Source organism: Platichthys flesus, chromosome 7, assembly GCF_949316205.1.
Source record: "Platichthys flesus chromosome 7, fPlaFle2.1, whole genome shotgun sequence".
Classification (NCBI taxonomy): Eukaryota; Metazoa; Chordata; class Actinopteri; order Pleuronectiformes; family Pleuronectidae; genus Platichthys; species Platichthys flesus.
In genome coordinates, this window is record NC_084951.1 from 11,344,168 (window position 1) to 11,359,249 (window position 15,082).

Sequence of the window (15,082 nt, forward strand, 5' to 3'; positions counted from 1 at the left end):
TCGTGCTCTACTCTGTCAACAGGTCCACACACACACACATACACATACCCACGCACACACACAGCCATCATGCATGCAACAATAGCATGAGAAATACAAAAATAATTTCTGCATCAACTTATCAAAATATAAGTAATCGTAAATAGTCTGTATTTTTGATTTAACAAAATGCAGCATTATCCACAGTCGTATTTTCGGTTTTATTCAAAATTGAATTTGATTAAAAAGAAAATCGTTTTGAAAAAATCTTCCACCTGGTCTGTTCAACTAGGTTTTTAATCGTGAACACACGACCACACACACACACACACACACACACACACTGTGTATTTTCACAAATATAAAGAAAAAAGTACGTCCCGTAAATAATATTTTAGAAAATGCACTAATATTATTTTCTCATAAATACAATTATATTTGTTTCCCGACCTTGTTTATTTTCCCTTAAAAATGATTCATTTTGTTCGCGTCAAAAACATAATTCAATTATCCCGTATGAAAATCTTGCCCCGCGTTTAAAACATTTAAAAGAAATGGCGCTGTTTGTCCAGATCTGTGCATTTATTCCTCACGCATGAATGCGGAGTTTTACGTTTCCTGCTCATTTAACAGCTGGATTCCAGATGTGCACGTGCAGGCTGTGCGCGGAGGGAAGCAACTCGTTGTTGATATGATGAGCATCGGGCATCTGGCCTGATGCTGCAGCACCACTGACAGCTCCTCACACACACTGCGAGGAAAACCGGAATTCTCAACTTTTATTAATTTCACCATCAAAGAGTTCAAAACGAAAACAAATATAGTTATTAACTGGTAAATATAATACTTCTTTATTCAGCTTTGTTACATGTAATGAAGCTCCGCACAGAAGAGAGGAGAGAGGGAGAGTTATTTCTTCTCCACCTCGACTCTAATCATCGGGAATAAGAAGCACCTCGACTTCGCCGCCATAATCTGCTGTGACACGGCTCAGCAAAGCTGTCATCTTCTTTTTTTTGCAGCATGCGTGCAGAAATGAAGCCCACCATAGCAAGAAGGCTAAAATACCAAGACTTTCACCTCTATAGTCGCAATAATTTAAAAGCTGTGCATACTGGATTCAAACAAGGAAAATGTTGTGAGAAGTGAGAGACAATGATGCACGAGTAGCGTCGCAAGACAATATAAAAAAAAACGCAACATGGAGGAGAGGTCTAAATTTAGAAAGTAGCCGGAGGACAGAGAAAGCTCCCCATATTTTCATGCTTGACTTGGGCGGCTTTGCCAGCTGCTGTTTGTGTTCAGGCCAACGCAGTGTTTGTTAGTGAGTGTGTGTCATCAATGGCTGGAGGTATGTGTGTGTGTGTGTGTGTGTGTGTGTGTGTATGTATGTGTGTGTGTGTGTGTTTGTGGGTGTGTGTGCGTGCGTGTGTATGTGTGGGACAGTGAGGAACCGGGGAGAGTCCTTGAGGCGTCTCTCCCTCCCCCCATGCACATGCACAAACCCCGGGATGACGCTGGGACTGAGGATGGTCTGCAAATGTCACACACACGCGCATTCACAAGAAACGCAAGCACGCAAAAAAATGAAAATAGGCTACACGCATGCAGCCCATAACCGAAATTGTGCAACGAAAAAGGAAGAGACGTAGGAAACATAATGAGGCGGATATATAATATATTACAAACATAGCTGTAACATTTCCCCTATGAATCCTGTCAAACTAGATAGATGTATTTCTATGCTTCATGACAAAATGGATTTTCAGTCTCTTTTCTCTTTGAATGGGTTTTTGAGATTGGTTGCTGTGGCGACCAATTTAGCTTCTATAAGGCTACAAAGAGAAGGATTAATTCAGTGCTATGTGTGTGTGTGTGTGTGTGGGTGTGTGTGTGTGTGTTTGTGTGTGTGTAGGCCTGAGATACGGAAGGGCTTACCGCCTCCTTTAACAGCCATGCAGCCCTGACTGGGAGCAATAATCTCTGATAGTTGCCATGGTCACAGTAATTGGACAGGATGTGTGCACGTGCGTGTGTGTGTACATGGAGATTTTGGAGAAAAGAGATTTTACTAGCACAAGTTTAATGTAAGAAGAATTTAAAGGATTCAAGCCCAACCTCAATAAAAGCGAAATACAAATTACAGAGTGGTGAAATAACACTTTCTTTCAAGGATGCAAAGTACTGAGAATTCGATTTTTGCTAATGGATTTTTTATGATTATATATATATATCAAAACAAAATTACATTGCACAAAATCAGTCACACTTATTTCAAAAAGTCTAAGTTATCATTTGTTGGTGTACCACTGAGGCTATAGTGAATTTAATACACACGTGAATAAATGGATTTGTCTACTTCTAATCCAAAAACAGTACATGTGCCACACAGGTTGAAGAATACATGAAATGTTCCAATGTTCATAAAATTACAAAAAGAAGTTTAACACATCTGTGTAAGTGTAAGTGACATTGCCCAAAATATTAGACAAAAAAAGTGATTATAAAAAATTCGATTTTGCTTCTAATAGCAGGTTTTAATAGTTATTAAATCTTTATTCATAAAGCACTTTCCAAAACAGAGTACAAATCCCTGCATGACACGAAAATTAATGGTCGTACACAGATAATAATGGAGATATAATATATATATAGTCTGGCCCCCCTGGTAAATTCTAGAATATACCACCAATTTTTTTTGCCAAGACTTAAAAGAAGAGGTGATGTTTCATAATTCAATATAATTACGAGTGAATGAGATGTCCCATCAGCCTCGTTGCAAAATACAGTGACACACACCTGCCACAGTCCTGGTGTTTAAACTGATACCAGGACTGTGGAGGTGCCCACACACAGATTTACTTAATCCGTAACATCTTGGTTGGATCTGATGCACCTGCTGGAAACAATGTACACTGTAGTTACTGCCGTGTGTCTGTTAGCCCCCCCCCCCCCCACACACACACACGCAAATAAAGTCTGTCTCCACCTTGTAATCTAATAGTTAATTTAAGTCATTTAATGGGAGCATGCTTTTTGTCCCTATAAGGAAGACAAGTCCCCACAATGTGAGTGATGTAGGGAGGATTCTCCCGACCATCACTGACAAACACACAAATACATTTTAATATTTTTAAATCTAGAAATACCCTTCCCACACACACACAGTCACATCCCAGGCACTTGTGCACACACTCCCACACATGAATGCATGAATAGTGACAGGTGCACAAACACATTAATCAGTCTGTGGCCCAAAAATATCTGCTGGGCTTACAGGGCCATTTGAAGAGAGCAGTAGTGACAGACTGTGTGTGTGTGAGTGTGTGGGCTGTGTGTGTGTGTGTGTGTGAGTGAGTGAGTAAGAGAAAGAGAAAGGGAAAGAGATAGAGGTTACAGTGTGTGCGTCTAGAGGAATGTGTATGTGTGTTTCTGTGTGTGTGTGTGTATATGTGTGTGTGTGTGTGTGTGGGTGGATGCAGGCGTGACAGGGCGCGGAGCAGAGTCATAGAGGTTGCAGGGGGTTTTGTCCACACTGAGACTCTGATATATATAAGAAGTGCTCAGAGTCAGGATTGTTATGTAAACTGGTCTCTGCTCCTCCAACTGCCATTTCATCACCCACTCACTCACTCACTGAGGAGTTTCTGCTCCTGTGAACAGGTGAATATTTAAGAAATATTTGGTATAAAACAGTGAATAACTTTGGAATGGATAACTCTACTGTGACATCACAACAGCAGAGGATGGATAAAGCTCCAATTTATATGAAATAAGTAGCATCATGTGGTTACTCTGTCTTCATGACAACTGAATGGAAATGATTGCGGTACTCTGTGATTCACAATCACGCACATAATCATCACTGACAGATGTTTTTCCCCTCAGAGCATTCTGCAAACAAAACAGCATAAAGTCAGTGACAAGTCACAGTCTTTTCCTGCCCACACAAACACATGACAGGACCAGAAGTGAGCGGGTGGTTCAGGGTTTCATCCCTGGAGAGAGAGAGAGAGAGGATGCTCGACTGTGAAATATATGAAAGAGACCTCAGTAGTAAATAAACTGAAATATAATACAGAAATCATCTAATTGGCCGATCATTATCCATTAATCCCAAATATGCAGCATTTTCCTGTATTGCCATTGACATTTTTTAATGACTTTTCCTCTTTAAATGAAATCATGGTCATTGGGAACAACCCAAAATAAATACTAGAAATCATGAAAGATGTGATCAAACCCTATTGATCATGAACATTCAACAAAACTGGGTGTAAAATCTCACATGCTATCCCCTCCTTCCCCTTCCTCCCCATCTGTGGGAACTAACAGTCTGCTCATTCCTCCACAAAATGGACACTGCTTGGCATCAGGCATGGCAGTCCCACAGAGCTTGTAGACTGTTAGTTCTCCTGCACCTCATCACTGCTGCCTGGATGACAAGCACAACATGCAGAGGGCTGCGAGCAACGTGCACGGACAGCGGTACAATGTCATGTCTTGCCTCCTGGGAGTAATGGACGCCGTGTGTGTGCGTGTGTTTTGGAGGAGCGAACATAGATGGGGGTGTATTTGTTGTATGAATTTGAGGCCGTATGTGCATGTGTGTGTGCATGTGTGTGCGTGTGTGTTTGAGAGAGTTAGCTGACCCAGATCTGCTTATTAGCATCAGGAGGAGGGGGACGGCAGGCACTTAGAGCTTTGTGCCTGAGCACTGAACTGTGCTCGTGCTTCAGTGTCACACCATTAGACCTCATACAGTAACACCCCTCCCACACACACACACACACACACTTCCCTTCTTTTATCCTTCTTATACACCCAAATACCATTGCTGTCCAGGAAATTGACCCCCCACTTCCTACTGTTAATTGCATGTTCTTCTAAGCGAGGGAATCTCTTATACATACACAATGAATTAACAAGTAAAAGATAGCAAGAACAGAAAATCTCCAAAATGTATAGGACTTGCTATACAAGTCCACACAATACACAGCAGATTGAATTAAATAGCCAATCAACCATTTATCAAATGGGATTATTGTATATATAATAACATAATTAACTTCAGACATATTTGGAATATTTGGGATTTCAATCAGAAACTTTTTTTAAATGTCTCTGCATATTAATCTTGAACCTTTGAAGGGATCCTACAGTTACAGTGTATCTCTGTCTGTGCCGTGATTTAATCATTTCATTATATTAGCAGTCAGAATATATTATCAAAGGTTAAACTTTAAACACAAGGCAATAAATAGGAGCACATTGAAGGCTGCTGCATGTGAAGAAAAATATGCTACTATCTGATTCTTCCATTTTAATCCAACGTAGATTAGGTTTCACATCATATTAATCCCTCTCATTAATTGTCGCTTCATTAACACATTGCTGAATAAAATTATGAATGAAAGGTAAAAGTTCTGGGCTGCTAATTTAGGTATCTACCCAATTTACAGAACATGAGAAAATGCTGCACTCAAAATTGTGAATCCGCGTGGGCAGAAATTCCATCAAGCTTTAGATTATACAATGCAGGGGGATGACAATCAGAGTGGGGGATCTGCAGCACGTCCATTGACTGAGTGGGCTGAAGTGGGGCATGCAGCATCCCTCATGTGCAGGTGTCCCACATCACCAGCTGAGGCCTCACCCGGTCAGCTGAGAGTAACAGGATGGCAGACAGAAAGAAATCAGGAATATCAGGCCTGAGGGGAAATGTCTCTTCACATTGTTTCATTCATAATCGACAATGCATGTCCATCGAATAATCCAAGTTGGGCCCAATTTGAGGTGACGATAACAAAGTCTGTTAGTTTGCATTCAGATTGAAAATAGCTCTGCAGTAAATACAGGGCTTCTTACGACTGCACCATTCCATCAGGGGGACTAGCATTTAAAATGGAGGTCTGTGGATTTGAACAAAATGTGGCTGCACAGCTTGAAACAATGAGTCAGATTTTAGTCGTGCATTGAAATTCCTTGTGCACATTGTAATTTTCTATTCAGCAAATTATTTTTAAATATGAGGGTGAAATGTTTTCATTATGCTCATGTACATTGTGATTTAATGATAATTAGGCTCAATCGGGGAGTTTACCTTAAATTACTAAAATAAATCAATGTGTCTCATCTCGCACAGTCATATTACAAACATTGTAGTCGTACTACGACCCCTGGTGGTAGAAAGTAGGTATGTTTCTTTTATTCAAGTTTCTTTTAAATCAGCCTTGATTCATTATGCAAAACAGCGCTGGAACCGATGGTTATAGCCCCAATCATTTAATTCAGAACTGCTTTTAACCAAATTGTTTTACAAAATCTAGGTCATGCAATCATTTTATTTTATTGTTTAACATTGTTTATCTATTTCATTTGTTTTATTATACTCCTTTAACTTTTTTCTTTTTCAAACACTTTTATCAGGTTCATCTCCTTTGCTTGTTATATTTGCTTCAAATTTCTTTTAAACTTTCTACTGATGGATTTCATTTTGTCTATGTTTTTTTTTTATGTCCCTGTACGACCCCTTGAATCTGTGTATGAAATGTACTTTACAAATAAAAACAGCTTTCTTGCCTCAATGCAAATTCACATCGTATTCATACACAACGCTGCTGCTAACATGTGTTGCAGTGCAGACAGACAGATGTGTTAAGGTCTTGCTTAAGCTTAAAATTCAAATCCTGGAAATGTCGGACAATGTATATGCAAACTATAAAAAAAAACTATAAAAACACCGTCTTTTATTATACTATATGAATTGTACTTAACTTTCTTAAGTGATATTAAAATAATTGACAAGAAGTTTGTTCCTGTGCAAAGATTCAATTGCTTCTTAAGTTAGGGCAGAACTATAGGCGACACCAAGCTTCCACTCGGTGGTATTTTGCCGTAGCACCTTTTCAAAATGGCTTCCACGGAGCGACCGGTCTGTCAGATCTTCTCGTTCCAGGACTTCAAAGCGTCTCCGGACCCGACGCTTGAGCTTCCCGCCCAGAGCCTGACCCCTGCACCGATCCCGATAGTGATAGATAATGGCTCCTTCCAGACCCGGGCCGGCTGGGCCACAGCGGCGGCGGAGCTGGACTCCCCGCGGCTGCTCTTCAGGTCCGTGGCGGCGCGCAGCAGAGGAGCCGCTCGCAGCGAGACCCAGATCGGCAACGACATCCCGAACCTGGAGCCTCTGCGGTGGCTGCTGAAGAGCCAGTTCGACCGCAACGTGGTGGTCAACTTCGAGATCCAGGAGCTGATGTTCGACCATGTGTTCTCGCGTCTGGGCATCAGCTCTGAGGTAAGTGTGCTGGAACATGGTCGAACATGGTGCCCCCCCCCAGCACACATGCGAGTTATCTTTGAAAACACACGTTAATGTCTTATAACTTTTATATTTATTTTTATAGTATTATTATTGTAATCATTGATTTCAATGTAGCTTTTTTATTTTGCCATTCCCCAAAGTTTCAGCAAGTTTGTTTAGGTTGTAAAGTCATAGCAAATATTATTATTTATTTTCTTCCTATTATTTCGCAAGAATACCAACAGATTATCAGCAACACAGGTCTCCAGTAGGTGACTTATTTAACTGACACAAACAAATACAACATAGAGATCAAAGCAATATAAAATACATTCATATTAATAAATAAACCATTAGTGGAAAAAACTGAAATGCACTAAACAATGACCAGTGGGACAACTTCATATTAATTCATTCAGTTCATTAGGCTTCTATCTTGGCCTGACAAAAACTTAGAATATGTACTTTTCTGAAAATTGTTGCAGATATTGTGACTTATTGTATGAACTGGAGTTGTAGACTATATTACATATACTGATAAAAGTACCTAAACTCAATTTACCAAAACCAATGAGAAGATTGTGTGTTACAAAAAGGCGCCTAATTTCAAAGTTTTGGTCTACTGCACAGTTTGTAGTTCTTACTCAACTATAATTGATATTAGCACGCTGTTATAAAACTACCAACATGGAGCTGATAACTGTTGTCAGTGCACTCAGCTTAGCTGTAGGAAAGATGATGGATATCTTCAGTCACTGTGTGTAGTTTGAAATAACAAGGGTTTGAGGGCTATTCTCTACTTGTCTACTTCACCCATCATCAATAATAGGTTAGTGTAAGTAATTCATGGACTCTGATTTTCCTTCATATATACCATACTTGCCTTAAGAGATTTTTATCTATTATGGCCTTAATAAAGTTTTTAATTTAACTTAACACACAGTCGCATTTTGCCAGTATCTCTGTTTCACATGTTATGTCAGTGATGACCAGCTGATCTCACAGCTTTTCTTTGCCATGATTTTGCAGGCCGGTGTGGAGCATCCCGTTGTGCTCACCGAGGCCCCCTGTAACCCGCTGCACTGTCGGCAGATGATGTCAGAGCTGCTGTTCGAGTGCTACCGCGTCCCGCACGTCTCCTATGGCGTGGACGGCTTGTACAGCTTCTACCACAGCAACGCTCACAGTGGCGTCCCTCCAGCCCACACTGGCATCGTCCTGTCCTCGGGATACCACTGCTCTCACATCCTGCCCATCATCAACGGCAGGTGAGGATTCACAGACAAGATGCCTCTGGGATTTATTTGCTTGTTCAGTTTATTTAGAGGCGGTGGTCTAGTGGCAGAAACTTGGACTATTGGTAGAGAAGGTTCGTCTGTGGTTCGACTCCACGGAGAGACAACAAAAGACGAACCTGGATTGATCTGTCCAAAAATCCAAGAGTCTCCCTACCCTGTCTAGTGCCCCTGAGCAAGGCACCTTACTCCCCCAACATCTGCTCCCCGAGCGCTGTACAAGTGTGCCTTTGCATGTCTGTGCATGTGTTTGGGACTAATAAATGCATTTTAATCTTAATCTTAATCTTTAGATTTGTCTTGCTTTGATGAGCATTTTTACAGCAGGTCTTTTGGCTTATCGTCGTAGGAAGTGTTCAGGTGGAAAAAATAACATCAAGAGCAGTTCTGCTTTGTAAGACATGACAGTGTGACTGTGAAGCAGCACGTTGAACACCAGGACTCATTCATTTTACTTGTGCAGTTGCTGTTCCAAACCTGCCCCTTCGGAATGGGCTGTTCACTTGGCCTGTGGAGGTGCTGGTTGCAGTTTTCTTTCTGAAACTGTAAAAGTGAGCTGCAGTAATTGAGCCGCAGCGAATAAAGAGTTCACAGAGCCCTGAACAGTAGAGTCAGTTCTTGCGGCAACATTTGTATGGGCTGCTTCTACAGAGCGCTGTTTGCCGGTTTATTGAAAAGTTTATTAATATTGAACGTGTGTCCAAACCGCACAAAAGTCTACACTGCATTCCCTTGGACCTCTGAAGATACACATGCCAAGAGTGAAGCTGATGAGATGAACAGTTCTGGTGATGTGCGATCAACAAACAAACAGTCAGACAGAGATATCTGGAATTAGTAGAGGGATTATTCACACCTGCACTTTTCTTCCTCTGACACTTCTTCAGCGATTTGCTTGGACTTCAGTAAGTGCAACCATTAACTCCCACTGTTTGTTGTGTACAGTCTAACTTGGATATGGTTTTGATTCCAGGTTTGATGCGGTGAATTGTAAGCGTGTGAATGTGGCTGGGAGCCAGGCAGCATCATACCTGCAGCGCCTCCTCCATCTGAAATACCCAGGTCACCTCGCCGCCATCACACTCAGCCGCATGGAGGAACTGCTGCATGAACACAGTTACACGGCCGTGGATTATCATGAAGGTACAAAGTGCAATTAGAAAGCTCCAGTACAGCTCCAAGTTACAGCAGAACTTTACAATTAACTGTCTGAATAGTTGACTCCCAGTTAACCTTAAATACCATTCACAATCTGTTTACCTTCCTTTCTGTTTCACTTCCTTTCCATTCCCACTTTGTTTGTTCCAATTAGAGCTGGAAAAGTGGCGCAGCCCAGCGTTTTATGAGCAGGAGGTGCACCGGATGCAACTCCCCTTCTCGGGTAAGGTGCCCGGTGGATGTGTGAGCGTGGAGGAGAGGCAGGAGAGACGAGCTCAACAGCTGCGACGGCTCCAGGAGATCAATGCTCGCCGCCGGGAAGAGAAGCTGCAGCAGGACCAAGAGAAGCTGGACAGACTGATGGCAGTGCAGGCAAGGACCCTGTTGTATCATGGTGTTATTGTTTATTGCATTACTGGTTTTGTTTTTGTGCTGTTTTATACGTATGGCAGTCCAGATTACAAAGAAGACGACACAAAGAGATATATTTCTTTTAAGTAATCACTGCAGCAGTATCTATATGGATGTGCATAATAATGTGTTGCTCTCTCAGTTAGGTTGAATTGAAAACACATCTGGTGTGTTCTGCACAGTGATCACAGAGTGTTATGTGTCCAGGAGCTGCTGGAAGACGGCCTGTTGGATCATTTTCACAAGCGCCTGGTGGAGCTCAACATGGACTCGGCGGAGGAGCTGCAGTCGTACATCAACAAACTGCAGCTGGCCGTGGAGCAGAGCAGACAGAAGCTGCTGCATAGTGACGGAGCAGAGGGGAAAATCGAGGTGGGTGTTGCTCCAGCAAATGAGAGGAGAGGAATATAAGATCTTTACACACCAAGTCTGAAATGGTTGCATGTTTAAAAATACATAGGACCACATTGTTTCAATCACGTTTACTCTCCGACTTTAAGGTCCTGACGTTTTTTGAAACAGCTTTGACTTGCTGCATTTTTCTGTCATGCTCACTATTGGACACCATTTTATCTCCTACTGCGAATTTTCACAATGAGTAGAATAATAAAAGGCATCTATAATTGAGTAGCTCTGAATGATTGTGAGTGTGAATAAGACTTATAGTGTTGTGGTTTGATAGGTTATCGGAACTAGAAAAGTTCATAAAATATATATGTTTTTAATTCAATATTTTATAAAATGTCAGCAGTTACTTAACTTAGAAGCCACGGAGCTGCAGTGGAAAAAAAAACGACTCCATAATAAAATAGGTCTTCACGTCATAAATGTGAATATGATTCGGGGCTCTGGAGTGTTCATCCTCGTTTGCTACAGCGGATGTACCACGGCTGACAAAATGCCTGGGGCTTCTCTGTCGCTCTCTGCCAGGTGTCTGAGCTGGAGCAGCCGATGGACGAGGGAGACGGAGTGGCACTGATGGATCCTGACTTTCCCGAGGACACGCTGCCAGAAAAACCTGCTAATGTGGTTCAGGTAGTTACACAGGGGGACTGGAACCTCCCAGACTGACATTTAAATCCTCATTAATCCTGTGCAAGCAGTTACCTGCCAGTTTAATGCGTGGCAGGATGTGTGAGAAACATTTTGTCCTTTTGGAATGTTTTTGTGCCAGAACAGTAATGAGCTCATGAGCTGAAACATTGGTGTCAGTACATCTCGAACAATCATATTGGTGATGAATAACTTGAATCTGGTCTCCAGCCCATGTTCAGCGTGGCCGAGTACCATCAGCTGTTTGTGGGGACGGAGCGTCTGCGGTGCTCAGAGATAATGTTCCAGCCTTCGCTGACCGGAGAGGACCAGATGGGACTGATGGAGACACTGCAGTACGTCCTGGCCAGGTAATACTACATTACAGCAAGTGTGCACAGTCAGTTTTCAGTTTTTACCTCACAATATTTCTCTTTTTTCTCTTAGCCTTTAAATGTTACAACTCAAAGATATTGATGTTTTGCTTACTTCTTCGACGCTACATACAGGTATACTCCAGAGCAGCAGGAGGCGCTGGTCAGCAATGTGTTTCTGACAGGTGGGAACATGCAGTACCCAGGGATGAAGGAGCGAGTAGAGCGAGAACTGCTGGCAATGAGACCCTTCCAGTCACAATTCAAGGTACAGCCTATAAACTTTTTCAAAACTGCAGGTATCGTTATACTTATAAAATATTTTTTTTCCGAATGTACCACACATTTTCCTGTTGTCGATAAAGCATCTGAATCAATAAATGTTCTGCTTCGTTCCTCATATTAGACATTTTACAGTCGGAATGTGATATGAAGTAAGAGAAATAAAAATCCAGGCAGTCACTCTCCCCGGTTACGATGGCCAGACACTCTCCAGATTGGGATAGTTTAGTTAAACCAGAGCTATTCCGTTTTAAAATCAATTAAAACTCAACTGGCCGACTCCTCCCCAGGTGACCATGGCGTCGCAGCCGGCCCTGGGCGCCTGGTATGGGGCACGAGACTGGGCCTTGGAGCATCCACCTGGAGCAGGAGCTGCAGAGGGATGGATCAGCAGACAGGAGTACGAGGAGAAAGGAGGCGAGTATCTGAGCGAGCACTGTGCCTCCAACGTCTTCGTTCCCATTCAGATCGCCAAGCCCCTTCCCGCTCGCCCAGCCGAGCCCTCCATGACCACGCCGGTTCCATCAGGAGCTTCTACCACTGTCTCCACGCCCACGCCTGTCCTGACTCCATCCTGTTCTACCGTTGCTGCCAATGTTTCTATGGCTACCTCGTGAACTAAAATCCTCTGATATCAGGAGTCTTATTTCAGAATCAAGTACAATAAGACTTTTCTCCTCGAGTCTGAAGAAAATGAAGATCCATCCGTCCATCTATTATCTATACAGCTTTTCCTGTAAGGGTTGAAGGGGGCTGCTGGAGGAAATCCCAGCTGACACTGGGTGAGAGGTGGGATACAACATACAGAAACAAACCATCCTGCTCACCATCACATCTATGGGCAGTTTAGAGTCTCAAATGAACCAATCCTAAATCTGTCTTTGTATTGAGGAAGAGTACAAAGTTATATCAGCTGGGATTTAACCCTCCTCCCCCCGTGACCCTCGAAGGATAATTGGTATAGATAATGGATAAATAGATGGATAAAACAATATATGGTCTGTATTTTTCTCCAGATACTTTTTTAACTTTGTGAATGGACCAGTTGTGGGTACAGCTTTCTTTTATTTTCTTTAGAAAATCCACACGAGACTGTTCATATTGAATGGACATCGAATGATCTTCAAAGGCCCCATTAGGAATGTATGTATTTTGTATTCTGTAAATAGAATTTGTTAATTGTGTTTTCTTAAAAAAATTGATTCTCACTCATGGAAAAACGTGTTTGCTTTGAATGACTTTCCTGATTAAGTTGAACAAGTAAATGGCTCCAAATCTGGACCAATAAAAGCAACAATATTGTCATGGATACACGACAGCAGATGAGAGAACCAGGTTTTATTGTCTACTGTGCAGCATATAATTATACGGTGCTGCAGTGTAGTATTTCACCACAAGATGGCACAGATTAACCCTGTGTCACGTCCTCAGCCTCCACAGTCAACTGAGCTCCTGTGTTGTGTGAGCAGCATGATCACAGTAGTAAATCCATTATACAGACCTCAGATCTGATAGTTGTTTTTCAAGGGTTTCATCTCATAGAGCTGCCGTGGTTTCCACGACTGCTATGGAACAAAATTAACTTTGTTTTTAATACAAGACTCCACACACCTTAATCAGCTTAATATACACAAGAAAACATACAAAAGCAATAACCTTGGACCCTTGATCCTGTGGATTCATCATCATTAACATAATTAGGGTGATTAGAGTTGAGCTCACTCCGGTCTAATCTGAAGGTTTGGACTTGGACTGAAGGAGCCGGCAGGTGCAGGTACACACAAACACACAAACATTCACACGCTCACACGCAGCAGAGTGGGCTTAATCAGAGTCAAACCAGGCATGGGACTGCCGAGTGATTGGCTCAAATTCAGCAAAGAGGGATTAAATAGGAAAAACAAGACGATCTTTCATGTGTAAAAGTAGCTAAAGAGGATTTATTTCTATGGCTACATTTCAGCAAAGCTTTCCTAATGATATTACAGAGAGAAATATAACTTCAGCTGCCTGTGCTGGTCGACACTAACGATGTAAAATGCTTTTTATTTCCATATGAAACACAGTCATTATATTTGACCACCAGTTGAATCATCTCTGGAAGTGTATTGATCAGAGGGTTTTTAGAAATACAGAGAAACATTCGATAGTCACAATATCTGTGGTTATAATATGCATTGTGATTCTTGGACTTTTTTTTGATAAATTAGAAAGCAAACAATCCCCACACAGGTGCTGATATGGTGCTGACGTACATCCGTGTTCTCACCTGCTTCCTCCTCACCCTCTGCCCTCCCTATTTTCTCTGTTGTGTGCACTGTCACCTCGCTGCCTTGTCTGTGATGCACAAGTAGAATTTACTGCTCGGATCAATAAACGTCATCATTAGGTGAGGTGGTTTCTAACAGCTCAGGGGATCCTGTATAGACGCCATGGACATGCTGTGTATTCTTAAACAAGCCTGCACCCTGTTGGTCCCTGTTTGGGCCACATTGTTGTACAGTGTCTAATTAGCAGTGTTGTGCAAGTTCACACCTCTCATGAACTAGTTCAAATATTATTTCATACAAGTAAACATGAATTGTTCACGTTCATAGTTCACCATTTAAATTCTGAACTAGTTCATAGTTCAGTTCATGTCATAGTTTTATGTGGAAAGTGAGAATGAAAGACTTAACTTGTTAAAGAAAACCTTATTCATCACTACCCCTTGCCTTTACTGTCGGAATGTTTATCAGACAGTGTGTAAAAATCCCTCAGATAATAATAAGGTGCATCGGATCTCGGATGTAGTTGCTGAGTCTGCGTCTCTACTTTCTCTTGCCATCTGTATATGAGACAGAGAGCTGTTGTGTTGCAGGTATGGCCTGCCCCTTTAAGGAAAGTTTGTAGTGTGTGACATAGTGCATCTGGGTATTGTGGGTAAAGACGCTAAAAGTGTGTGTATGACGAGAAGTGACGGACCACCCAGAGGTGATGCGAGTGTTGCTCCTGCTGTATATCAGAGAAATGAAGTGGCCGCATTCCAAGTAAAGAAACATCTCCTCCTCCTTCTTCACGGAGCGGTCCGGACGGCTGGTTACCGGCCAGACAGCGAGCCAAGATAACCAGTGACGTGTTCACTGTTCAAATTCATTATTTGTCATTGAGTTGCGTTCAGTTCATCGTTCTCATAAAAGTGAACGTGTTCAATGAACCCGTTATTTTCCGTTCGTTCATGCACAACACTGCTAATTAGGGGAGGATGT

General features: G+C 42.0%; 1 protein-coding gene across 1 annotated transcript; it reads left to right on the forward strand.

Annotated features, from left to right (window-relative positions):
• Nucleotides 1-6,858: 6,858 nt before the first annotated feature.
• actr5 (actin related protein 5) lies at nt 6,859-13,042 on the forward strand. The gene is made up of 9 exons (XM_062392899.1): nt 6,859-7,276; nt 8,312-8,550; nt 9,551-9,720; nt 9,890-10,107; nt 10,354-10,518; nt 11,077-11,181; nt 11,410-11,549; nt 11,688-11,820; nt 12,125-13,042. Exons 1-9 carry the CDS (start codon nt 6,893-6,895, stop codon nt 12,449-12,451), a joined length of 1,881 nt encoding a protein of 626 aa, XP_062248883.1. The 5' UTR covers nt 6,859-6,892; the 3' UTR covers nt 12,452-13,042.
• The last annotated feature ends 2,040 nt before the right edge of the window (nt 13,043-15,082 follow it).

Coding starts and splice junctions, on each gene's coding strand:
- actr5 (XM_062392899.1), top strand. CDS start 6,893: ATGGCTTCCACGGAGCGACCGGTCTGTCAGATCTTCTCGTTCCAGGAC. Junction 11,550..11,687: donor CTGCAGTACGTCCTGGCCAG/GTAATACTACAT, acceptor CGCTACATACAG/GTATACTCCAGAGCAGCAGG. Junction 11,821..12,124: donor CCTTCCAGTCACAATTCAAG/GTACAGCCTATA, acceptor ACTCCTCCCCAG/GTGACCATGGCGTCGCAGCC.